This window comes from Sciurus carolinensis, chromosome 3 (assembly GCF_902686445.1).
Source record: "Sciurus carolinensis chromosome 3, mSciCar1.2, whole genome shotgun sequence".
Lineage (NCBI taxonomy): Eukaryota > Metazoa > Chordata > Mammalia > Rodentia > Sciuridae > Sciurus > Sciurus carolinensis.
The window spans coordinates 1,055,708-1,082,510 of NC_062215.1; the positions used below are offsets into that span (position 1 = coordinate 1,055,708).

The 26,803-nt window shown below is 59.2% G+C and overlaps 1 protein-coding gene across 5 annotated transcripts in view; it reads right to left on the reverse strand.

The window, feature by feature from the left end:
- Positions 1-26,205, reverse strand: part of Aspscr1 (ASPSCR1 tether for SLC2A4, UBX domain containing) — a 38,566-nt gene extending 12,361 nt beyond the window's left edge. The window contains exons 1-7 of one of the 5 annotated variants that reach the window (XM_047545786.1): positions 26,039-26,205; positions 24,960-25,015; positions 21,989-22,103; positions 20,094-20,194; positions 13,104-13,161; positions 11,262-11,335; positions 10,430-10,850 (exon numbers count right to left, since the gene is read on the reverse strand). In XM_047545786.1, coding sequence (XP_047401742.1) covers positions 10,430-10,850; positions 11,262-11,335; positions 13,104-13,161; positions 20,094-20,194; positions 21,989-22,103; positions 24,960-25,015; positions 26,039-26,140 — 927 coding nt within the window. In that variant the 5' untranslated portion in view covers positions 26,141-26,205. Of the gene's footprint in view, positions 1-10,429; positions 10,851-11,261; positions 11,336-13,103; positions 13,162-20,093; positions 20,195-21,988; positions 22,104-24,959; positions 25,016-25,436; positions 25,601-25,636; positions 25,910-26,038 lie in introns of those variants that run through there. The other 4 variants (XM_047545790.1, XM_047545787.1, XM_047545788.1 and 1 more) reach the window with 4 other exon arrangements.
- Between the last annotated feature and the right edge of the window lie 598 nt (positions 26,206-26,803).

Below are 26,803 nucleotides of genomic sequence, written 5' to 3' on the forward strand. Positions count from 1 at the left end.
TGAGGTGACTGGAGGCAGCTGGCAGGTGGCGTGTGGCTGCAGGAGGCGGGTCAGCCTTGCTCTGGAGGGTGCCTCTGCCCTGGGCCCCGTCCACCTCCTTGCGCTTCCCCATGTGGTCCTCGTCTCAGGCCCACAGCAGTGGGCTGGACCAATTGTGGACTGAAGCTCTGAAACTGTGCGTCGGAATAAATGTCCTCCTCGAAGTGGTTCTTGTGGGGTATTTTGAGCACAGAAACGAAAACCTCACTAACACAGGGCTGACCCAAGTCCCAATCCCTGAATGTGTTCCAGTGCTGAGGCAAAGGAGCCCAGACCGGGGCCCTGCAGGTCACTGGTCCACGGGGGCACCTACAAGCTATGAAGAAGGCCGAGGGACAGAACCAGAACCTTCTCCGCACTCCTGACCGCCGGCTTCCACAGGGCAAATCTTCGGCCCTGCTCGAGGCCTCCAAGAAGCCCCACAAGGCGTCAGCACCGTCACCGAGAACGTGCACTGGCCTGGGCTCCAGAGTCCAGTCAGTTTCCAAGGACACCATCTTCCTGTCCGATCCCTTTGTGCCAGGAGACCTGGTCCCCGCACTGGCACCCAGGTGCTACAGTCAGAGCAGAGGCGTGAGGACAAACAGATCTGTCACACGGGGGCCAGCAGGGGGCCAGCTCTGAGGCCTCTGTGTGGGGCTTCCAAATCCTCAAAAAAAGTCAGTAAGGTGGTGTGTGTGACGACTGCCACATGATGGGTGAGGGAACGGAGGCCAGAGAGCCCAAGGGAGCAGCTGGCACAGGAGGGAGGAGGCTCTGGGGGTGGCCAGCCTCACTGTGGCCATGAGGCTGTGAACCCCACACGGGATGGAACCCCAACAATGAAGGCCGTCGGGGAACCCTGTTTCCTGCGAACTCAGAGCCCCGGCAGACTTCCAGGCCACTGCCTCCAGTGAAGGTCACAGATAAGAAACTGGAGAGGAGGCCAGGTGGGCAGGAGAAAAACCAGGAGGGGCCAGCAGCACAGAAGGCAGGTGGGCCCCAGCTGTCTGCAAACTCGGTGACAAAGGACCGCCAGCCAGCCCAGAGAGAGGCAGGGAAGACACTTAGGAGGGACCAGAGCCCCAAGGGAAGGCGGGTACCACCGTGGCAATGTCCAGCCTGCGGGCGACGGGCTGCAGCCACCCCGGGACGGCTGGTGGCCAGACTCAGTGGCCACTCCAGCAGGGAGACCCCAGATAGGGGATGGGGGTGCCCAGTTCTGTGTCCCTGCTGACAGGGACCTTTGAGGACACTGCTTGGAGGCCACCTCAGTGCCAGACCCGTTTCCCAGGGGGACTGTCCAGATGGGGTTCTGGTGAGGGGGAATGCAAAGCACGTCCCCTTGAGGCTGAGCTTGAATGGACCCCTCCAGGAGGGACGTGGGCCAAACCTCCCGTGTTGCTCGCAGGGCTGGGCGGCCCTCAGGAAGAGGCGCTGGGACGTGTGGACACCACCAAAGGCTCTGGACAGCTCAGAGGGGGGTGGCTGTGCCTGGGCGAGAGGCCAGGCCTGCACCTGAGCTCGGGGCTACGTGGCCTGGAGCAAGCACGCTGCACACCTCGGCCCCTGGAGAGGCAGAGCCTTGGCCCCAGCAGCAAGACCCTCCAGGGAAGACTGTGCCTGACACAAGCCTGGGCACAGCAGCGGCACCTCTGCCTGGGATGCCTGCTGGCACACAGCCACACGCAGCCAAGGAAAGGGCCGAAACAGGCGGTCAGAAGCAGGGACACGGTCCCGAGGAGACCTGGCACCTGTGCCTTCTCCTGGGAGACATGCCCAACCCAGGGGGCCCTGCCTGTGCAGCCAGTACCCCTCTGGACGCCACGCTCAGTAGGGTCAGCTCAGAACCTTCTTCCCCAGTGCCATGATGTCCCCTGAACCCGGGCTTACCCAGCTGAGGCAGGGGGCAGAGGGCGCCACCATCCAGGGCCTCTCCTACCCTTTCCAGCCCCAGAGGCACCCAGACTTCCGGAAGGTCTGACAGGCTACAGATAACTGTGCGAGAACAGCCCAACCCCAAGAGGACGGTGGCCAGGGAGCCAGCAACTCGTAGCACTCACAGCCAGAGCACAGCACTCCCACAGCTCCGCTGCGGACACAGGCGGGTGCATGCTGGGTGCATGCTGGGCACGTGGGCACTGCCACCAAGGCAGCCAGAAGCGCCACACAACGCGCTCACGGTGCTCAGCAACAGGTTTTCATTTTCCTTGGGGCTTTTCTTATTGTCCTACTTCTCTACTGTGAATATGAGTCACTCATACCACAAAGAAAGGAAAGGAGAAGCATCTGCCAGGTGCCGTGGCCACGCCTGGAATCCCAGCAGCTCGAGAGGCCGAGGCAGGAGGATAATAAGTTCAAAGCCAGCCTCAGCAAAAGTGAGGTGCTAGGCAACTCGGGGAGACCCTGTCTCTAAGTAAAATACAAAAAATAGGGCTGGGGATGTGGCTCAGTGGTTGAGTGCCCCTGAGTTCAATCCCTGGTACCAAAAAAAAAAAAGAAAAGAAAAAGGAAATGAGAAGCATCTCTTTAAAAGAAGAGCACAGAGCTGCTAATCCCTGACCAAGGGCCACACTGCACACCTGGAGTCAAGTGTCTTCCACGGGCACAGGGCACACTACCAACCCAGAGTGAACACCAGCCCAGGTCACGGGCAACACCCTCACCCACAAGGCCAGCCAGGTCGGGCAACTGATAGGAGCTGGGGAAAGACAGGACACACACACAAGACAGAAGCTCCCAGAAGAGCCTGGCAGAGCGCCGGGTCCTGATGGGGCAGGCGGGGTCCTGGCATTGAAGGGCCCATCCATCAGAGCTCATGCAGGGAGCATCAGCCTCAAGGCACTAAGGCACAAGCACCTGCCAGTCACCAGGCACCAAGACCCAACCAGCACCCACAATGCCACTGAGCCAGCTGCTAGCAAATCTCAGTGGACATGCCAATGAAGGCATGGCTGAAGGCTCTCAGGACAGCTAGGTGGGGTGTCCACCAACACCCACCAAGCACAGCAGGGGAGGGCAGGGACCACAGGCTGAGAAGGGGAGAGTGGCACTGAACTCCAGCAGCCTGCCCTGCCCACAAGCTCAAGTCTAGGAGCAGGGAGACGGTCTCACCAGATCAGCACCAACAACGACCTCACACCCCCAACAGGCTCCTTCCAGCCTCAGCAGCACTGACTGGCTGGGCACAGGGCAAAGCCAGGCTGGGGGAGCAGGACGCGCTCCGAGGCAGCTCTCGAGGGGGAGGGGCAGGCCAGCCAGCAGCAGCCAGTCCTGCCTGGGGGACGGGGCCTTTGATCAGGGCCAGCCCTTGTGCCAGCAGCTGCAGGGGAGGCCACAGGCGTGGGGGGCGTCTGCTGGCGAGCACAGAGCTGTGGAGCAGCCTCCCGGCCGTGGAGGGACTTCAAAGGACAGGGCCAGGGGGCGCCGGGCAGCCCCAGCCTCTCCCAGTGCCCGGTTCTGATCGCCAGTAAAACTACCTTCTAATAATTAATGTCTGACATCAAAGGCAGGAACCGCCCGGGTCTGTGAACCATCCCGGCCTCAGCGAGGACCTGCCTGTATTTTATCCTGTCTCTTTCTTCTGAGTCTTTATTTAAATCCAAAAACCACACACAGGCAAAGCATTAATGGGAAACTTGGAAACTCTTCTTGATTACTAAAGTGTACCTTTGAAGTTCCCCAAAAAAGCTCTGTCTTGTTCCCTCCCCTCCCCCAGGCCTGAGGAGGGACACAAAGCAGACACATGCGGCCTGCCCTGGGCGTGTGGCTGTCAGTGACAGGAGGTGTGTGAGGTGCTCCTCCATCAGCCAGCCACCCCGGCTCCAGATCAAAGGCACACGCACCCTCCCCTGGAGTACCGACCCCGCCCCCTGCCCCTGCCAGCTGGGGGCCTGGGGTTAGCACTTGAGGACAGTGACACCCGCCCAAGAGCAGGCCAGGCCAGCTGTTCCCAGCTGCTGCACTAACCCATCACGGGGACACACGGAGACACACACACCCCAGGCCAGCCCCACACAGAAAGAGCAAGGGCCGAAAGCTGGGGCCTGGGGCCTGCTCTCCAGGGAGAAAGACAGTCTTCCTGCCCAGGAGGAGCACCCTGAGGTGGCCAGAACCCTGGCACCAGCTGGCCCAGTCACACATGCCAAGGAGCCCAGGCTGAGGAGCCTGGGGCTTCACAGGGGCAGAAGCAAGCACGTTTCCCAAAGGGTAGGGGGGCCCACTGTCACCACCGTGCCAGGACGAGCCCAAACTGGGACCAGGGGTGCCCCTCACCTGCTCCATGCCCACTCCCCTGTCCACTCATCAGACATGTCAAGGACAGTTCAGGTTGAGGATTCCAAAGGCAGGACGCTGGCCTGGACCCTCCAGCTCCCAGGTGTGTGGCAGGAGGCAGAAGAGAGTGCTGGCCTGGGAGGGCAGGGCAGGCACTGACCATCAGCAGTGGCCTGAGAAGGTGGACTCCACACACCAACCACGCAGCCCTCAACCCCAAGGTCGACACATGCCGGGGCCAGGGTCCCCTCAGCAGTCAGAGCACGGCTTGCTTATGCAGCTCCTGCAGCTGTAGACGGAGCCACCAGTGGGCAAGGGCAGGCCCTGGCAGGACGCCGGAGCAGGGGGACATCCCCAGCACTGCCTTTCCCTCTCCATAGCCACCTTGACATTAGACACGGAAGCAGGCCACGGACAGAGTATAGCCACGAAAATCTCTCAGAAAGGCGGGATCTGCTGAAACACGCAAATGCCTTTTCTGAAGAGCAGGACTGGCTTGCAGAAGGAAGTCCACAGCAGTGAGGGTCCCCACACCACCAGCATCCTGCACGTGGGAGTCCAGCAGACTGCCCAGGCCAGCAAGAGCTCATGCTGGCCCCAGCCACTGGCATGGCTCCCAAGATGGTCGGGCCCAAGTCACCCTCCTCCTGCCCCGCCCCACGCCGGGGTCGTCTGGGAGCCGCTGGCCCACACTGAGGGAGCCACGGGCTTCGCTTGCCTCCTCCGGCCCAAATCCACAGGGGCCACTGCCTTTTCAGTATAGAAGGCCGAGGAAGCTGAACCTGAGCTCCAGTGTGTGGCCAGGAGCCACCAGACGGGGCCCAGGATGGGGATGGCTGGGCTAAGTTGAAGGGCCAGGAAGCCCACCTTCGAGCAGGTGCCAGAGAAGGGGTGAGGTACAGTACCATGGCCCCAAGCAGGCACGCCGAGTCACCACCTGCAGGTCTGTGTACCAGTCATAAGCAGCAGGCACAGAGCTGGGAGCAGGCAGCAAAGACTGCCTGCCACGGATGGCCCCTGCACAAGTGCTGCATTCCAGGCAGAAAGGCAGGGCTCTGACAAACAGGCCTGCGGGGCTCGGTACACCTTCAGTTTCCAAGTCGGCAAAGACAGTGAGAGAAAGTGACAGTCAGGCTCACGCAGATGCAGAGGTTAAGCCTGAAACCAAGTGCCAGCTGACATGCCTACCAACAAAACACACCACTGGCTACCGGAAGGACCCCAGAATGCAAGGATGGCTCGACACTAGAGCCATCCAGAACTTCGCGTCACGCATGAACTGACGGGAAAAGTAGATAACACGAGTGATGCAGAAAAAGCTGTGATACCTATGTATGCACGACAGGAAAGACCTCAGGAGGGCGGGAATCGCACCATCCTTAGCCTGACAAAGGCTTGTTACAGCACACATCGTTCTTAAAGAAAAACCAGCCATACACCTTTAGATCAAGATACCCTTAAAATCTACTCATGTTGCTACCAGTCACCCAACACCAGTGACAAGGAAAAGGTAAGAGGACAGGCAAGAGGAAAAGACACAGCTCGCTCCACTACACAGACCCCAGGGAAGCTGATGAGCTGTCGGGACTGGTAAAGAGCCGTCCACACCTCACTGGAACCAGGACACTCCTGGACACCGTGGAAAACAATCCCAAGTATCAGGAAATCACCGAGTCTACATGTGATCTGCACGGGAAAAGCTGATGGAATCCTGCAGGACAGAATGCCGAGTGGAAAGGTGCAGAGTCTGCGGACGAGAGGATGCTCCCCAAGGAAGAGAGCCTCAAGGAATCCCATGAAGAGTTCCACAGGGACTGCCGTGGCGTTCTGGGATGAACAGAGAGGTCACCTCTGGGCAGAGGAAGGCAGGGCGTCACTGCAGCAGTCACTTGAGAGCCATGCCTGGAACCAGCATGAGTTGCACGCTGATGGGCACACCCGCCAGCACATCCGGCCAGACCCTGTCCCGCAGCGCACAACAGGACCTGCAGAAGGCCACTGCGTGAGAGGCAAAGCCGCGGAGCCCAGAGAAGACAAGCCCAGGATGACCTCGCCATGGCCGTGGGGTGAGGAAGGGCGCTGAGACCCTGCAAGCAGACCGCAGGATGAAGGTCGGTGCAGCCGAGCAGCCGGCCTCCACTGTTCCACGCAGGATCCGCACAGCCACGGTGGACAACAACACGACCACAACGTCCACAGGCACAAGCAACTTCTCCAAGAAGAGAGCGGTCAGTCGGGCAGGAGATGGCAGCAGGCGGCAGCGAGCCAGACACCAAACCCCCCAAGACACACCCACACCCATCCCAGCAGACGGCGCAGCCGCGGAGCTGCAGCAAAGTGAGGCTGGTGTGGGTTCCAGCAAGGAGCCGCAGGGGCAGGAGCACCTGCCTGGGAAGGACAGGCTCGAGGGTCCGAGGGCAGAGTGCTGCGTCAGCCTACAGGGACCCAGGAGGAGGAAAGCCTGCAGGGACAAGGGGCTGCCAGGGCCAGGAGGGCGGGACAGAGAGGCCGGGGTGCGTCAGGCAGAGGAGCGCCCGGCCACACGTGTGCAAGCCCCCAGGCCAACAGCCGGAGCTCCGAGGACGCCACCCGGCCCGCAGGCCTGTCCTCTTTCTTCTTGCAGTCCTGGGGACCGAACCTGGGGCACTCTACCACCCAGTCACACTCCGAGTCCTTGAATCTGTTCTTTTTTATTTTGAGACAGGGTCTGGCTTAGTTGCCCAGGCAGTCCTCAAACTTGTGATCCTCCTTCCTCAGCCTCCAGAGTGGCTGGGATTGCAGGCATGGCCACCACGCCCGACTTGCAGGTCTGCCCTTAACAAATGCTCCACTCTGTAGGGGCTGTTGGGAGGGACACAGGGTATACAGGAAATCTGTCCCCTCCCTACAATTTTGCTGTCAGTCATTAAAACTGATCTAAAACCACACACACACACACACACAAACCGAACGCAGCAAAAGCCAACAAACGGTGGGCAAACGGTGGAGCGCTACAGCAGGCAGCAAGGAGCCCAGAGTGGAACCCACCTGCTGAGACCTCAGAGCTACTCCCCCAGGAGTGAAGCACGCACTGCAGCAGGGAGGGGCCGCGGGCACCAGGCACGGAAAGGGCCGGGACCTGAGGGACACCATCAAGTCCTCACTCACCTGAGGGCGCAACACGTGTGCACAAATCCCATGCACACACACATACGTGTGCCATGCTCCAACACACGGACACATGTGACCAGGAAAGGACTTTGGAAAGAAAGTCAGACACTTCTGGGTGAGTTTTAGAGTGGAGGGGTTGGGGTGACTTCCCTCCTCTCTCCTCCTCAACCCCCTCAGCATGACTGCGTTAGGAAGACCAAAACGAGGACGGAGCCAGAGCCTCAGCCTCCAGCACGTCTCTCCCGGGCCCTGGAACCCAGGACCCACCCCTCTCTGCTGCTTCATTTTTCTGGTTCTAAGGACTGGACCCAGGGGCTCTCAGCTGCTGAGCCACATCCCCACCTCCACTTTTTTTTGTGGGACAGGGAACAGGGTCTCACTAAGTCGCTTACAGCCTCCCTAAGTTGCTGAGGCTAGCTTCAAAGTGACCATCCTCCTGCCTCGGGCTCTTGAGCGCTGGGATCACAGGCATGTGCCACCACACCCAACACCCCTCTCTGCTTTTAAGACAACACACGAGAGCCTCCAGGGCACACTGGGCAGAACCAGCTGCCTCCTCCAGGCAGTCTTCCCCACCCGCTGCCCAAGCTGCAGAGGACTAAGAAATGAACGAAGGTAGCAGGAATCAGACTCGAACACTGAACCTTGAAGAATTTATGTCCTCTGATGCAGCACTCTCGTCCCTGCTCCCCAGGACGTGTTGTTTGGAAGAAGAACACAAGAGCAGGTAGCTGTGGTCGACACCTGCTGCGCTGTCCTCCCTGAGCACTTTAGAGACAAGGCTTCTCCTCCTGGCCTGTTCACAAGCCCCTTCCCCCAGGGGGCTGCTTCTCACTGTCCCTGTGCTGCATGCACCCTGCTCTCTAAGAGGCAAGTGCCCCGAGAGGGCAGCATCCGGGTCTGGCCCTTCTCTGGCGGCTCCATGACACACCTGACCACATGGGGACAGGGAAACTCAGGACCTTCCTGCTCTTCCTCTGAACTGAAGTGTGGCACATCTCCACGCACTTCAGAGACCAGAAGAAACTCCTTCCTGAGGTGTCGGTGTGCAGCCACAGCACGTGACCCATCTCACCCAACACGTGAGTGTCCACAGGCTCTGGTGAGATGTTCCCAACAAACACGGCAGCTCCCCGAGCAACCAGCCAGAGCCACTCGGCACCCAGGCCTACCTGGGGACTCGCTGTGGCTCCCTCCTGGTCCTCTCCATCCCTGGGGCCACTTCTCTGGGATGACAAGTCACCTTCCAGCTGCCTACGGCATCACCGCCCCTCTAAGTCCCACCTCACAAGCACGAGCACCAGCAGCTGAGATTAGGTCAGCGCACACACAGGCAGACCAGCCAGCGCAGGGCAACGCCCAGGCCGCACGAGGGTGAGCTGCCCTCCAGGGAAGCACTGTGTCCAGAGTTCACGTCGCCGTCCCCAGACCCACCAGCAGCTTGCCACCAACCAGGAACTCACCAGCCACAAGTTCTCTTTGGTAGCAGGACTTTTCTTACCAAATAAAATCTAGGTAGACCCTGAGGACATCCACACACGTGAGAACAAACAGTCACTTCAGCTGGAGCCGACGGCCGGGACAACCCCAGGCAGGACACCAGCATCTCAGGAAGGCCCTCTCCTCCTGCCTCTGAAGCGTGAGGAACACAGACTTGCAGGGAGTGTGCAGAGGCAGCACCTGCAGATGCTCTATCCCAGGCAGGACAGGAGCTGGCCCATGGTCATGCTCTGAGGGTCAGGACACTATGTGTCCCCTGCTGTCCCTAACACCGAGGCAGGAGATGTGTGCTGAGAAAGGGCACACCTAACATCCTCCCCAAACGAGCTCCCTCCTTCAGGATGCAGGACCAGGGCACCAGGCCCAGCCACGCCCAGGCCGGGCACAACTAGCTTCAGGTGACGCTGGCCAGAGGGAGAGACCCTCCCTAGTTCTGAGCCAGAAGCCGCGGGCTCGAGTCTTGACAGCGCCTACTTGGCTGGACTACTGAACCTTCCTTGGAACCAAGCCCTGGGGAAGAGGAACGCAGCACATCCAAGAACCTGAGTGTTCCCTGGGAAATCAGCAAGGAAGCTTTGACTCCTAGGGCAGACAGGGTCTTGTGGCACCCAGAGGGCAAGCGAGAGCCCACTGGGCTGAACCACGGCATCGCTTGGAGAGGACGCTGGCCTCACACATTCCCACGGAGCCTGGCAGAACCATGCGACCTCAGCTGCAGAGTCCAAGAGGTGTCAGACGGGACTCTAGGCAAGAACCAATCAATGGCTCACCTGGAGCTAGCCCAAGCCACTGGCCAGTGGAGGAAAGGTGGCAGAAGGTGGACACAGCATTCCTGAGGGCCCACCAGGATGCAGAAGAGGCTCCTGCAGACGTGCAGCCCCAGACTGGGCAGGAGCCTGCTCTCAGGAGCCGTGCATTCACCCTCAGCCACCCACCTGGTGTGATCCAAAAGGTAGGGCCCCTTCCATCTCTCAGGTGGCAGGATGAGACCCAGGGACAAAGGTCACAGGAACACAAAGATGGCCCCAGGACTGAGACAACACACTAGCAAAACTGGCCAGATGTCACAGGACCACAGGCGTGCTCTGCACAACGGAAGCCGCGCCTCACAAGGCAGGCGCCAGGGAGGGGGCGCGTCGCAGGCGTCACCAAGGCCGGTAGCCGCCCCGCTGCTTCGCACGCTCTCTCCCAGCAGACCAAGCTGACCAGACTTCCACGTCAGGGCTGGGGGTGTAGCTCAACGGCTAAGCACTAGTGGGTTGAATCCCCAGAGAGAAAACCTCCCAGCTGGGCAGAAAGCGGCGTAGAGGGAGCGGGCCAGCTCCAGGGTGGTGCCGCCGCAGACAGAGGGCTTGTTGGGGCACATCAAACACACCTAACAGGCCCTCACCCAACAGTGGGCACAGACCACAACAGAACAAGCCACCACCGAGACAGGTGGGGCTGGCAGCCAGCTTGAGGTCCCCCTAGTCCGCCACGCCCTTACCTCCTGCTGGGGCTCCTCCCCAGGCCTTGACTTCTTGGGTTTGGAGGGACCTCCGGGGCTGGAGAAGGACTTAGGCAACTTGGCCAAAGGTGAGACTAGAGACCTTGAGGCCTGGGAAGGGCCCCCCAGTCGCTGCCCCCCACCAGAGAAAGGAACAAAGGGGGTGGGCACAGGCTCCTTTGTGCTCTGATGTGCTGGAGCGTCTCCTGGCTCTGAGCTGCCCGTGGGGCTGGTCCCTGAGGTGCCTGCATCATCCCGACAGCTCAGGCCACCCCTGCTGAGCTCCTCTGATTTTAAGGGGAGCAGAGGGCTGCCGGTGGCCTGGGTGGCCGATGCAGAGACGGCTGGGCTTCCTGGGGTCTCGCTCCCCACGGTCCCAGGTTCTTGCTTGCCTGCAGAGTCACAGCGCTTCATGACAAACCTGCGGGAGCCAGAGAGTGAGTGGACACCACAGAGGAGAGGACAGGACCTTCACGTCCCCCCTCTGAGCACAACAACCACAGCAGTGGAAGGAAGGGTGCCCCCGCGCCCCAGCTCCTCCTCTCCGACTTCCCACACTCCCTCTGAATTTTCTGTTTTGTTCTGTGTTACGGGGGTTGAACCCAGGGGCTCTGCCTCTGAGATGCAGCCCAGTCCTCTTCTTTTTTTTTTTTTTTTTTTTTTTTTTTTTGTGACAAGGTCTCACTAAATTGCCGAGGCTGGCCTTGAACTTGAAAACCTCCTACCTCAGCCTCCCAAGTTGCTGGGATTAGAGAGGCCATTGCACCTGGCTGAGATTACATTTTCTTTTAACTAAATGGAACTCCAAACCCTGTAGCTGTCCTGTCCTTACCTGATGGTGGCACTGCCCCCGGTCAGCCCCAGTGACTGCAGTGTCGTGCTCTGCAGGGCCGCTCCACCAGTCACCTGCAGGAAAAGCAAACGGGGTTCTTGAGTCCCTCTCCCAGATGACAACACACAGGACAACACCCCAAGCCCTCACTGACTCAGGCTAGGGCTCCCACTGACCAGTGTCCTCCCACCCAGGCCTTCCTCTGCCCCTGTGCTCAGCAGGACGGTGTGCTCCGCGAGGTCCAGCCACCTGACCAGCTGTGGAGCTGGTGAGGACCCATGACCATCTGTCTCTCCACCTGGCCTGGCCTCCTCAGCTGTGAACTGAGCCCACTGAGGCCAGGGAGAGAAGAACGGGCTGGGTGGGGGCCGTCCTGAGGCCCAGAGCGCTGCCCAAAGTCAACGGCAGTTGAGATGGATGAGAACGCAGAGATCAGGCCCCACCCCACCAAAACCCACTGCCCAGGCTGCTCTGGGAACGCCAGGCCCATGGCCACCACTGGCCAAAATGACTGGTGAGTCTGTCCAGGGCAGCCCACTGAGAGAAAGGCCCCAACCTCTCCCCAGCACTCCCAGTCTACTGCAGCAGGTGGCCTCAGCCTCAGGGGGCCAGACGCTAGAGGCCAGGTGGGTCCCTGCCCGGTTCATCCTGCCCACAGTTGCTGGCCAGGCTCTAGCAGGACCAGGAGCCTCTTTGGAGGAGCCCACACTCTCTGCAGAGTCAAGGGGGCTGGCGGCACGGCCTCCTCAAAGCCCTCTGAGCCACAGGGGCCCCATGTCAGAACACTCAGCCTCACAGGCTCGCCTGGCCTGGCCAGGGTGAGAGCACCCACTGTGCAGCCTGCCTGCGGTAGACAGCCCAGCTCCTGCCCACCACGCCCACATGCAGCCAGAGCTGCCCCAGGCCAGTGCTGCCTTAGACCACCAACCTGTCCACTAGGTCCTCCCCTCTCAAGGGGTCACTTTTGCTTTGTTTAGTTTGGTTGGGGACTGGACCCAGCACCGTGCTCTACCACTGAGCTACACCCCTCAGGAGTCACTCCTGGCCTCAGCTCAGGCCCCGCTGTCCACACCCGCTGAGCTAAGGCTGACTCTCTGAGAAGCTGCCTCCAGGGGGGCGCATCCCTCCGAGGGCTGGACTCTGCCCTCGGCACAACAGCACAGCCGGAGTGTGGGGCCACACTCCAGCAGCCAGATCCGGGTCCCAGAGGCCTGGTGGCTGGTCTCCTCTCCAGACAGCGCGGGTAGCCACAGTTTCCTGGTCCCCTCACAGTTCCCTGCCCCTCACAGCTTCGGGTCAGGGAAAGTCAATGGGAACAAACAGGGGGAAGTCCTGTCCACACCAGGGCTGTCCCAGCCCCTCAGGGACAGTGCCCCCATCCCGCCCCAAGCCAGCAAGGGGCACTGGGCCAGAGTTGAAACAAAAAGCCCCTGTGAGGCCAGAGGAGCCGGCATTAGGAGGGTCCCCCCATGGCGGGCAGGCTGGCGGGCGGCAGGGCCTTGCTGCCAGGCTGTGCCTGGGCCACACTGCATTTGGTTTTGAAAAGATCAAAACACAGAGCAAAGCAAATATTTATTAAAATGAAACCACTTTTGTAACTCTTGGGCTTTAAGAGAAGCTGAAAAAACAAACAGGCCACTGAGGGAGGTTTCGGGAGCAGCCCGGGCGGCCGCGGTTGGTTCCAGCGGGGCCGGCTGTTCCGCTTCTTTCCATAAAACACACCGGCTTTCAGGAGCCTGCTGCTCCGGCTGCCGCTTTGAAGACGGTGGCAGAGTTTCCAGCCTGGAAGGCGGGCTGGGCGGGCTGGAGTGTAGCGTGGCAGGGGTGGGTGGCGGCACCTACCTCGTCCCTCATGTACACACAGACAGGGGTCGCCTCGCCCGGCTGCTGCAGGTGCTCTCTGGATGGGGAAAGAACAGGTCAGGGCCCACTGGGTGGGTCAGCCAGCACCCCAGGCACCCAGCCCAGCCGGGGGACAGGAGGCCCCAGAGCTCTGACAGCCCGCCCAGGGCCACAGCCCTCAGCCAGGCAGCCTAGCCTGGCAAAGCCTCCCACACCCTGACCACCCCTGACCACTGGGAGGAGGCAGCAGGCAGCCCAGCAGAGCCTGGAGAAGGGCTTCAGCCATCGGAATGCAGCCTCGAGAAAGAGGGATGAGCAGCCCAAGACAACCCCAGGAGTGGCCTACTGCCAAGGGTGCTCTGCTCTGCTGTACACTAGGTCAGGGGCCTGCGACAAGGACAAGGGGTCCCGGGATCCGGGTTTTCATCCCAAGGTGCCTCTCGGAGGGCCACTGACCTGAGACCAGGAGGACCAGTTCAGGGTGCAAAGACATTAGGCAGACTTGAAGCAAAGAGGTCAAGTCCCCAAGGCCCTGAGTATGGCCACAGGCTGTCCCCTCTGCCCAACCCACAGGGGTACACCGGGTGGACAGGCAGCAGGCCTCAGGGCTGCAGCATCAGTGCCAAACCCACAGCATACACTGCAGTCACCCCACACCTGAGGGGCTGGACTGCATCACCACGGCCCCGTGGGTGATCTCAGGGCACGGACAGTGACGGTGGCGCCTCCTTGTGCAGCACAGGTAAACACCCGTGGTGTCGAGTGGACAGGGCAAGCTCCTAAGATGACCTCACACAGTAAGGAAGTGGCACTGCAAACACACTGACCCACGCCTGCCCAGATGGCAGTCTGGAGGCAGAGCCCCGGTAACCGACCCAGCTGGGAACAAGAGCAGGAACCGGCCAGGAAACACCAGACCCAAATGGACCCTCCCCACACTGCCCCTCCACTGTCCCACCGAGGGCTGTGCACGTGGTCCACCTCGGGTCCCCACTCAGCTCAGGCCTGTCTGTCCACATCAGTCAGCCACCATGGGCCCAAACACAGGGACAGGGTTGGGACAGCAAGACACAGGACCGAGTTGGCAACGAGAAGGCAGGCACAAAGATTAGGTAAGGCAAGGCTTAGACGAGCTGCAGGCCAGGGAGGGCCAGGGGCAGTGCACTGGGACCACCCAGGCAGGAAACATCAGCACACAAGTGGCTCCCCAGCAAGCACTGCTCAGAGGGGCACCTGGGAAGGGGTCTGCTCGCCAGGGCTCTGGGCTCTTCCTGGGTTACTCCCAGACAGACTCACCGCTCGATGGGACCCCTGGCAGGAGTAGAAACTAGGAGGTGGAACCCAGTAAGGGAGTGGGTGCTCGCGGCAAGTGCCTTGGGGTCTCGAACTTGGCCTCAGCCCCTCCGCCTGGCTCCCCTACTCCTGCAGCCCTGCAAAGAGCAGCTGGCTCCACCACACCCTCTGCCACCAAGCACTGCTACGACAGGCCAAGGCGTGGGGCTGCACGGCTATGGACTAAAGCCTCTGAAACCACGAGCCGCGATAGACCTTTCCTCCGTCACACTGTTTCTCCCAGGTACTCTTCACAGCGAGAACAGCCGCCTCACCCACGACCTAAGGAAACAGGGAGCTCCGGCCAGGAAGCAGTCTGGGAAGCCAAGGGCCAGCCTCTTGAGTGTGACACACACACACATGGCTTGCTCCAGGAGGGAGCGGGCTGATGGCACAGCGGGCCGCACCACTCAACCTGGGCCCGCCCACGGCCCTGATGCCCACTGAGCACGGCCAGAGCTCCCTGAAGCCCTTCCACAGTAGCAAAGAGGGGTGCAGGACAGCAGTGCAGCCCCAAAGCTTGAACTGGCTTTGACAGGTGGCTTCTCCAGAAGGAACAAGGCGGGTCAGATTCACCTGTACAAGATCCGAGGAGCAGCCAGGGGCCAAGGGGGGGCGCACCGAGACCCCTTCCAGACCTTCAGCCACTCAGATCAGCAAGCGGGGCTCTCTGCCAGGCTGGCAGGCCTAGGGCGGTCTCCTCGTGCACCCTGCACAGACCCCCAGGTTCTGCAGACCTGGCCCTGCACCACAGGTCAGGTGGACTGGACTCTACGCTCTGAGTGAAAAACAAAACCAGGGGCACCACATGGCTCCCGGGTGCCACCCACTCACACGAGATACCCCTCAGCCACGAGAGGATGCTGGGGAACTGGTGAGCGCTCGCTCCCTTGAAGGCCAGCAAACCTTTCCTGGTCAGGGCAGAGATGCCACTGCTGCTGGCCTTAGGTGTAAGTTCTACCCTCCACAAAGCTCATCGTCCCCTAAGGGGCAGACCATCTGCCCACTCAGAGTCCAGCTCCTGTGCAGTGCACAGAGCGCTGGGGACAAGGCTGAGACAAGGCAGGTGTCTATAACACCTGTTCGGGCCTGAACAAACCAGGGCTGGTACAAACGTACTGCCAAGAAAAGTTTGTGTTCCCCACGCAAGAATGACACACACTGACAAAAGCCAGCAAGATCACCTGAGCCGTGACTGCAGGCAGAGAGTGAGTCCTCCTGGTTCAGAGGGCCTGCAAGTGCCAGGCAAGGGCAGCAGGTGTCTTGACCACCTGCCATATGACAGCACGGACCCATGCACCCTGCCCCTTGTTCAGGCTGGAGGAAGTAAGGAGGGCCAGGCAGCTGAGCCTGGGAGAGTCCAGAGGAGAAGCAGCTGTGGCCAGGAGTTTGGAGCCAGCTGGCCACTGGGCACACAAACCAACCCTGAGTGTGTCCACAGGCTTGTCTTCGGAGCCCCAGCAGAACCCTGTTCTCACTGGCAGCCACTCCACACCCAGGGGACCACCAAGACCCCCTGGCCTCCCAGGAAATATAGTTCTGCTAACAGAGGGAACAGAAGGTGCAAGTCAGGCAGGGCTCAACCATGAACCCAGGCTGGGAGCAGAGGGGCAGGGGCACAACAAAGGAGGCACAGCAGGGGGTGGGAGGCACAGACACAGCTGGGAGGAGAGGAGGGGCTGAGTCCCCATGCCCTCAGTCCCTGGACGTGACATTTACGAAACCCTGCAGTACTCCCAAACTGACTTCAGAGAGCAGCCTGAGCAGGCTGGGCCACCATGGAGCAGGAGGAGGCAGAGGGCCACCTGGACGCCCAGGCAGTGAGCTCCCAACTGGGCATCTCTGCCCCATACCAAAGGAGAGCCGGGCTTTCTCACAGCACAGCTCAGCCCCTGAGGTGGCTTCCAGCCCCTGCCTCCTCCCGGCTCACACGGTCATGCAGAACTCTGCCTGCGCAGTGGCTGCCGTGCGGGACGCCCATGGGGCAGCTGGATGCTGCCTGACCTGTCCTGCGAGCTCCACCCACCGGTCCTGGGGCTCCCCACAGAACCCCAGCACTCCCTCCACGAGTTCCTGACTTCTGCGTGTGGCTTCAGATGAGCTCCTCCCAGGCTGCCCATGGTCACAGCCTGACCTGCAGGTGCCTCGGCTCATTACTGAAGGGCACCCCAGCCGCACGGAAGGTCCAGCCCAGAAGCCAGCAAGGGCTCCTCACGTTCCTGCCCAATGTTAAGAACTTCACTGGGCTGGGGCTGAGGCTCAGTGGTGGAGCACCTGCCTTGCACTCATGAGGCACTGGGTTCCATCCTCAGCACCACAAAAAATAAATACAAGAGTGGTAGTGTGTCCATCTACAACTAAAAATATTTTAAATACAAAGCTTCGCAAGTGACCTCATAAGTGACCCACATCAGTGACCTCATTTTCCTATTGATTACCTGTTAAAAATACTGAGCTAATTAACGTATTACTAAAATTGTCATACATGTTTTTACTTTCTCCTTAGGTACTAGGAAATTCTGAGTTTCTTCGTGACCTGTGAGCAAGATTTCTGTGGTATTCCGAGGGGCCAGAGCTGCTCCAGAGGCTGGGGGCCAGGGAAGGAAGCCCCGCTACTAACACCATCACTGCCTCCAGCCCAGGAGACCACCTGGTGGTCCCCAACACCCAAAGCAGAGCCCACACGCCATGCTGACCTCCACAGGGCTCCCAGGCGGGGTGTGGCCCACGGTCCCCACCTAAGCACAGCACCTGTGGGGTTCTCATATTCTCCGTCCTGCAGAAGTACCAAGGGGGCAGCCAGCTTCCCTCCTGCCCCACTCAGTGGAGACCAGGGGTCCCAGAGTCAGACCACACGCTCCTCCTCACCTCGTGCAGACCTCTCTGGACCAGGGATGTCTCAGCTCCCAGCTGACCCTCTGCCCCATCCACAGCCTCGCTCGCTGGGCACGGAGCCCTCACCACGGAGCTAGAAACACACCCACACGGGGCCTCCATTCTGCTTTCCAGTGAGGGGCACCGGCTTCAAAGATAGAACTGGTTCTGCATTCCGAGAGCCAAAATACCTCCTGCTCCAGCAATTCTGCCTCCGGAACAGATCCTGAGGGAGGAGCTAAGGGTGATGTGCAGCCAGCAGCCACAGGCTGGGCAACAGTCGGCTGCCAGCTCCGGCAAGCTGGTCAGGTGCAGACAGCAGTCATGTCCCTCTGCAGAGGGCAGTGGGAAGGGTGCCTGTGACTCTCCAGGGGGTCAGAGAGAAGGCCAGGCACAGCCCTCCCCCCACAGCCTTCCCCTGTCCACGAGCTGTCACAGCCCTAGACAGACCCGATGGCCACCTAGACCAAGCCGCGGCCTCCAGGCATGGCAGCCTCTGCGGGCCCCACCTGTGCTGGTGGAAGGGCCACCCCACCCTTCCCTCCAGTCACACTTCACCATTCACGGTCACCCACCCAGGAGGCTTCTGTGGACACCTTCAGGCTGCCCCCGAGGCCACTCTGGGGTACCTGGGGCCAAGCCCTGGTCTTCATACCCACCTACCACTGAGACGACAACAAAGGAGGCACAGTCCGCGAGGTGAGTGTGCTGATGCCACGCAGCCTCGGGAATGCCACCCTGGCAGCACCTGGCCTAGGAGGCACTTCTGGACTAGGGCTGCCCGCGTGCTGTCGGCACCACCCGACTCCTCGAGGGCCTGCAGCCCACTCTCTGGAGGTGCAGAGGCTTTTCTAGGGGCGTATGGGGCAAAACTGAGACCTTTTTGGGATCCAAAACCGTCTGGATGATACCCTCACCCTTCCACAACACTGAAAAGGTATGGAATTCCACGAGAGCGGGTGTTCCCACAGACTCTGGAGGCACTTCTCCACGCCCGGGGGTCCCAGGCCTGCCCTCCCTCACAGTGTGGAATTGTCTCTTTGTCCTCATATCCTGTATTTCACAATGGGGACCCTTAACAAGGGTCCTTCACACCCTGGACTGGGCTCTCGAACCTTCTGTGCTGCACTACAGAGACCCACACCAGAGGCTGAAGGACCCACTGACCTCATGACTGACCCTCTGCCCTCTTCTCTCCGCCCTCCAGTAGGGCCCCCACAGCTCCTCCACACACCAAGGAGGTGCAGTTTCTATCCCCAGAGGAGTCAGTCACACACCCACCAGGAGGCAATGACCAGCAATGGCCAGGAGCCTGCCAGCCTCGTGTGCTGGCCACAGGCCTGGCAGGCTCTGCACACTCTTGCTCTGAAGCCCACAATCAGGAGGAGGAGCCAGCAGGCCAGGCAGGGACTGTGTGTGACCACAGCTGCTGCTGACCAGCACACGCTGCCTGAGGTGCCCTGGCACGGGCACACCTGCAGTCCCAGAACCCACCTCTTCTGATGTTCCTTTCCAACACAGCCTCCTCTAGTGACCTTGCACGTCCTCTGAGGACAGTGACTGCTGCAGGTCCCACCCAATGCAGAGGCCATCTTCCTCCTCATCCCACAGCCTCTCTGGCAGCTACACAGACTTGGTCTCCACTCACAGTGACTCCCCGGGCCTCCATTCATTTTAAACCTTCAAACTGGGCTCCAACAAAACTGCTGTTGTTGGGCTGCTGAGAACACAGGCTGTGGACCCCAGCACCTCGTCCTCAGAGCAGCTGAGGACACTGGACACTCCGCCCACCCACAGCAGGCTTCGCTTCGGGGGCCTCTGCCACGCAGCGCCACTTTCCCACTCACAAGCCTCTGTCCCAAGCCCTGTTCTCAGCTCCAGACACACCAGCTCGTGAACAGCTGGGGCCACAGAGGCACTGAGAGTGCAAGCAATGTACAGCACACAGCAAACACTACTCCTGTTATGCTGCTGAGACTTTTAAAGTGAATAAAGACTCCATCCCACCATGAAAAGACCAGCCAGACTAAAGGGCCACCAGTTCTACACATTCAGGAATAAAGCTGAAGCCACAGATGCACAGACAGGAACTGACATATGCCGGTATTATTAAGAAGACCAGCAGGGCACACTGTACACACCTATGATCCCAGCTACTTGGGAGCTTGAGGCAGGAGGATTCCAAGTTCAAGCGACTTAATGATCTATCAACTCTAAGTAAAAAACAAAAAGGGCTACGGATGTGGCTCAGTGGTAGAACCCCACTGGATGCAGTCCCCAGTACCAGGGGATTAAAAGAAGATGACACCTCATTTTCATGAGGAGTTTCACACCTGCAGGGTGGTGGCAAAGGGCTCACACGTAGTCTCTTGTCCGTTCCATCCATGGACCCCAAACACCGGTCCCATCCAGGGAAACACAGGCACGTGAAGAGGCACCAGTCCAAGTCCCCTTCTCTGCTCGCCAAACCCTTGGGGGCCTCTCAGGTCCCCACAGAGTTGAGGCATGCCCCTGGTCCTCTTGGAGAGCAAGGACAAGGCCAGCTGTCAGGCCTGAATGCTCAGTAAGAGGAGCCACTGGCCACCCACAGCACTGGGTGCTGACCAGTAAATGGGCAGCCGCCACATCCCATCCATCTTCTCGACCAGCACCACCATGAGGTGAGGCAAGGCTCAGACTCGGGCTCAGGCCCGAAGCAGAGGGGGGTTCAGACCCCAGGGCCACAGCAGCATAGCTGCCAGGAGGGGGCAGGGCAGTGTCGGAGACCTGCCCAACAAGACTCACCTGGTCTGTCCAAAGTGGCTGAGAAGCTCCCAGAGGGTTTGGCCTGAACAGAAAGTGTCCTGCAACCGGGAGCCATCATCTAGTTGTAGAGCAATGCGAACCTGGACGGGCAGGACACAAGAAACTCCATCAGGAGAAGAGCGGCCATCCCAGCGAGCCTCCCTGAGTCCCAGGGAGCAGGCAGAAGGCACAGGCCCCGCCCAGGAGGCACCCGCGGGGAGCACGGCTGCCGCTCTGTGTACTCTGGAGACGCCAGTGGCTTAGGGGCCTGTGAGGGTTGCAGCAGCACACGTTGTGCGCACAGGTACTCATGTGCCACAGGAGGAAGCCCTCATGGAAATGCTCCACGGCGCCAGAGGCCCCCTCAGAAAGCCACAGCTCCATTCAGCAGGTGAAGTACCACCAGAGGCCCCCAGATGAACTGCCCCGACCAACCCCAGAACCCTGAGACAGTAATTGTTGCCAAGTTTCTGGAAATTTGTCACAAGGCAATAGGTAATTGACACATGCAATTTTCTGAATTTTGTTCAAAACTGAACCCATTGGTTTTCCAAATCTTTTTAGTTTTGGACTAAAACGGGGACTGAACCCAGTGTCCCTTAACCACTGAACCACATCCCCAGCACTTTTTTGCTTTGGGGGGGTGGTCTCCGGGGAATGGACTCAGGAGCGTTCCACCACTGAGCCACACCCCCAGTCCTTTTTTGTATTTTATTTAGACACAGGGTCGCACTGAGTTGCTTTGTGCATTGTTTTGTTGAAGCTGGCTTTGAACTTGTGACCTTCCTGCCTCAGGCTCCCGAGCCCCAATTACAGGCGTGTGCCACTGCACCTGGTCCAAATCTACTATTTATAATTGTGTGCCCATTCAGGGCACAGGCTATAACCCAAAGGGGAAAGTTCCTTCTAGTCCCCCTGCCAAGTAACAGATCCTCTGGTGCAGACCTGAGCTCCACCTCAGCCCACACAACATGGTCTAGGCTTACGGATCTGCAATCAAGCTGACCCTGCTGTTTTCACCATAGGATTCTTCCTTCAAGTGCACATTCACATCAAATCCCAGGAACACACAAAGGAGGAACGGCCCTGCATGTCAGGGTGCCCCAGCCTTCTACTCACCCCTCACACTTGAGGAACCCTGAAAAAAGCCAGGCTTCCTTCTACACAGTAGAAGAGGACCGCAGCAGTAACAGAAAGACCAGTGTTGGGCTCAGCCCCAGCACACCCAAGTCCTGGCGGCATGGTCCAGCCCTGGCCTTGGGGAGCTACTGATGCCCAGGGTGGAGCCCCCTGGTCTGACGAGAAAGCACTTTCCTGCCGTGCAGGGAAAACGCAATCTCAGGAGCAAAGGCCTGGGCAGTGGTTGGTAAGAGGGCGGTCATCACCCTGGCTGCTGTTATCATCTGCAACAGTGGCTACCTTCTAAACCCTTACAACCTGGACCTTAGGTCTGCAGCCAGCATCAGCCAGGGACCTGCAAGCCCTGATGCAGAAGGAGGCCTAAGCCCTACATGAGCTGGCCGAGGAATGCAGCAGCTGTCAGGGGTCCACCTGGCTCCTCAGGTTCTCCATCTCTATGACTCTAACCAGGCACATCAGCCTGATGGGCAAACACTTCTGACAGACTGAGATGGACATGGCACCAAAAAAGAAAAAAGAAATACACAAAACCATGACCGGTTTCCAGTCACACCAGGTAGAAAACGTTGCTGCAGCCTGACCCAGGAAGGTCCCTGGACTCACTTCGACTTTCCTAGCCCTTCTTGGGCTCACAGCCCAAACCGACAGCACACCTCCCCTACTTAGCCCACTGCAGGATTACTCTGTGCTCCAGCCTGAACGAGAACGGGAGAAGAACCCCCACCTCCACCCTCATTTCACAGCCAGACACATACCATTTTCGCTGGCCCCTCGCGGATCCGGGACACGGGCACCATCTCTAGTTTGGCATTGTTGGGCAGGTTGGCAAATCTCCACTGGAGAGAGAGATCAAGCACAGTCCTCTGGAACCTGTGGAACAGACCAAAGTCACCTGCTGCCCCACAGACCACACTCGCCCTGACTCCGTCCAGACTGCAGGGCAGCTACCCACCGAGCAGACCCCAACAAAAAGTAACGACCTGCAGAGCCAGGTCCCCAGCCACAGGGCCTCAGGAAGTCAAGAGAAGGGCAACACTGACTCAGCCTGAAAGCCAGGGAAACAGGGACAGGATCAGGAGACTGGTATGAACCTCTGGACACAAGAGACCTAGACCTCAGGAAATAAACATGCAGAATGCCCCAGAAGTTCCACAAGACAACCTTCCACCAAGCCCACTGCCAGTTACTCACACAGGTGACCAGGGGACAGCCAGCAGTGCAAGTGCCCCCCCCATCCTCCAAGGGGGCCACACCCAGGAGACACACAGAGGAGGCAGATTCTAGAGAAACCACACCCAGAATGGCCCAGCCCAACATCCTCAAGGTGAACTCAGGCCAAGGGCAGACAGTAAAGCCTCCACCCTGCAGCAGCAACCCTTCCTCTGCCGTCTCCTGGGGGTCAGCTGTGCACCAGGCCTGGAGGTCTCAGAGCCTCCTGGACAGCAAAAAACAACCCCAAATCCCTGGGAAAACAGGGCAAGCCCAACAACTCCTCTGAGCCTGGGCAGGGAGGATCACAGGTTTTCCAAAGGCCCAGACAATGCGGTTTCTCTCAAAAGTTCCAAGGACTAAAGCTCTGGTGAGTCAGTAGAGGGGTTCATCCAAGGGAAGGAGAAACAAGCAGCAGCCCTGAGCCCATCCTGGACCAGCATTCAAGAGCCTACCCCTTCCAGAAAGCACAGCCTCCATCGAGACTAGCATGCCTTCTGATGAGGAGCTCTAGACAGAGGCAGCCCAGCAGGCACCCAGGCCAGGCGAAGGTACAACTGGGACCTCAGTGTACCGCTCCTGACACCCAGCTCAAAACACCTTGGCCACAGACTCACAAAGAGCCAACACCTGCCCAGGAAGACAACGATAGGCATCAGGAGAACTACTGTGCCACCTTCAGCTGGGTGGGCGGGCAGGGCAGGAGCAATCCACCTGGGAGTCTTCCCAACTTGTCCCTTCTCATGCCAGTTCCCACAGGCTCCAGGACTGCAATGGAACAAGAACCACTGGTCCACCGGAAGGACCACACACAAGGAAAGTCCCTGCTCACCCATCTTAAAAAATACAAAGTTGCTGGCTCTGAGTTACAGAGAGACATGGATCAGAGAGAATCAATGGAAGAACAAGTAAAAGAACTACTGTCACTCAGAAGTCAGACACTGGGCTCTACTTTAATGAAAGTTTGGAGGAAAAACTACAGAACTAGGAAGAGAAATTCATGTGAAATTTGAATACAGAGTGGCCGACAACTGCAAATGCAAAACACCATTAGAGACAACGGGCTGTTAGCAGTTTACAAAGCCCAAAGGCATTTGGAAGAAATGAAACAAGGCAACATTGATACCCATCTTGAACATGGCCAGCAGACTGGAAACTGCCATTAAAATGTCTAATGCAAGACAGGACAGCAAGTCCAAAGAGGATCAAGAGCAGTGGGCAGAGAGAAGTCTTACTCACCCAGGAGAGGGGTGGCAGCATTTCTTAAACAAATGACACAGTTAGTGATGACAGGAAGACAAGAGAAAAGCTGACAGTGTTGCAGTGGAGCTGACTCAAATTATACTCATTAGCTGGGCGTGGTGGCCCATGCCTGTAAACCCAGCAGCTCAGGAGGCTGAGGCAGGAGGATCACAGGTTCAAAGCCAGTATCAGCAACTTAGCAAGACTATAAGCAACCTAGTGAGACCTTGTCTCAAAATAAAAAATTAAAAGGGCTGGGGATGTGACTCAGTTAAGTGTCCTAGGGTTCAATCCCTGCCACAAAAAAAAAAAAAAAAAATACCACTCATTGGCTCCAACCAGACACCATCGTGTGGACTGCAGGCAACAGAGTTGGCACAACACTCTGTGACAGGGACAACCTCACCAGTGGGAGCAGGTGTCCTGAAATTCTCAGATGAACAAGACAAGAAGCACCACCTGATAGTACCTCCTGAGAAACTCCTCCCTGGAAAATCCATGAGGTGGTGTGGACAACGCTGAGAGCAGGCTCCTGCACTCTGCTCACCCATCAGGATAATACTGCTAGGACCTGTCTTTAGAGAGAAAAGCTTCACAGGCAAGACGGAAACCCACACCCAAGAGTACAAGGGTCCTGACCCCCACAGGCCTCAGACTCCTTGAGGATTTGGTGGAGGCCTTCTCTTTGGATCTAGGCCCACACAGAACTGTGCAGGGAATGCCAGGGACTTAGGGCTGCCAGACTCCAACCAATTTGCAGGGTTTCTTCCTATTTCCCCATGACCTCTTTGTCCTGAAAGCTCTGCCAGGAATGTAATTCGACCAAATGCACTCAAGCCCTCTGCAGGTTGACTGGTGGCCCTCAAAAGGTACATCGATGTCCTAACTCCAGAACCGGTGAATGTGACCTTATTTGGTAGAAGGGTTTTTGTAGACATAATAAGGATGTTGTATGAGATCATCCTGGACTACCCAGTGGGCCTAAACCCAATGCCAAGTATCCTCCTAAGGCAGAGAGAAGCCAGAGCCAGAGAACAATACAGCTACAAACCAAGTACCCAGGCTTGCAGAAGCTGGAAGAGGAGAGAAAGGACTCTCCCCGAGAGAATGTCCCTGCCACACCTTGAATTTGAACTTCCAGGCTCCAGAAAAGGCAAATACACTTCTGTTGCTTTAAGTCATCTAAGGGGCCTCTCCTAAGCCAGAGCCAGTACCTGTGGGGGGTATGGAAGAAAACAAGACTGGGACCCCACAGCTGAGCCCAAGCCAACTCACTTCAGATCATATTCACTGGGGTTGAAGTCCTGCCGCCGACACGTGTCCTCCAGAACCTGGGAGATTAAAGGACAGTGAACCTCGGTGTGTTGACCAGGGCACCTGCCCAGTAGGCAGACACATCAGTCTTGCAGAGCCAGCTGCTTGGCTGTCCAGACAAAACCAGGTGTAAGGTCACTGGATAAGCAGCTTACTTAAAGCTCTGTGCAACTAACCCACAAATTCTATCCTCTCACCCCTTTTCTAGGGACCTCCACAACCTGCCTTATTTGCTCAGCTCTTTTGGCCACAGTATATCCATATTCTGGGCTCTTGGGTCCTCACTCCACAGACATTTTTCTATCACATGCCCTGAGATTCCCTCTTCCGAGGAATAAAGTTCAAACTATTCAGTTCTGCCCTCTGCTTCAAACCTGCCCAGGGGCTGACTACCCCGCGGCCTAACAGCCTTTATAAACCTGCTCCCCAGACCCTCACCCCTCTTCTCCAGGAGCCAAGCCCTGGAGTCACTCAAAAGGGTCACTCTGTAGGTCCTTGGGGCCCTGCAGACTGCCAAAATTTCCACTTCTGAACTTTGCGTCCCCCACTTCACTCCACCCCGTGGACTCCTGCTACAGGCATCGTTCGCGTGTCCCTTTGACCCTAGCTGTCCCCTACAGCAGGAGCGAAATTAACACTTTTAAGTTGAAATCACTCGAGGTCACAAGCAGCGCCCGGCAAAAGTGCAGTGCGTGACTCAGCAGGCCGCTTCCGGGCAGGCCGGCCCATCCAAAGTCCCGGAGAACGCGGTGGGGCGGGGGCGGACCCTGCCCGACGCCCCGGAAGGCTGGGCTCAGGAGCGCCGCGGCCTCGGGGACCTCGGGAAGACGCGCGACGCGACACCCCCTTCTGCGCAGGGCGCCGCCCCGCTCGGGGACCCCCCAGCCCGCGCCGCGGGCCGCCAGGGGGGCGGGGCGCCGCGCGGGAGGCGCTCATTGGCCGCCGCAGGCCCCGCCCCGGGCTCCGCCCCGCCGCTCCGGGACAACCGCAGGCCGGGCCGGCGCGGAGACCCCCCGTCCGCCCCGGGCCGGCGGCCGCACCTGCAGGAGCACGGTGCTCGGCGTCACCTTCACCGTGTGGCGCCGCCCGTTCGGGGCCAGCACCGAGACCGCGGAGCCCCCGCCGCCCGCCGGGGCCGCCATCTTCCGCTCACGTGACCCGCAGCCGGCTCGCCCTCAAACAACTTTATCGGCAACAGCCGCGACGCACAGCCACGCGGCCTCGGGGGCGGGGCCAGATGCCTGCCCCGCCCCCGTCCTCCAGGCCCCGCCCCCGAGCGGCCTCCGAACCGCGTGCGGGCGGCGGCGGTCCGGACTGCGCTGCCCACCTCGTCCTGAGAAAGGTCCCGCGTCCGCCCCAGTCTACACCGCGAGGCCTGAGGCCCCGCTCTCCTCCCCCGCAGCCACGCCCGCGCCGGTTCCCTGTGCCCAGCTCTCACGCAACACCACCCCTGCCTCTGCCACTCCAGTGCCTGTTCCTAGCCGCCCACGCGTCTACCCACAAAGCGGTGGGGCAACCACCCGCTGCACTGGCTTTCCTCACTGACCAAGCTCCTGACCTTATCCTGTCCACCTCATCTTCGTGGCTGAAGGGGGCTGAGTGAAATACCTGCGGTTCTCGGAGGTGTTGTAAAGATCTCTGTAAACTTGAGAATAGAGAAGTGGGGACACGTCCCAGAACCCTTGAGAAAACCACACTCCTAACTTAACGCCTAGAGGACGTCCCTCGCCAAGCCCCATGCTGAGCGGAGGCTTTCAGGGGACCTGCCGCAGCATCCTGGCGTTGGAGGGCGTCTGCTTCAGCCA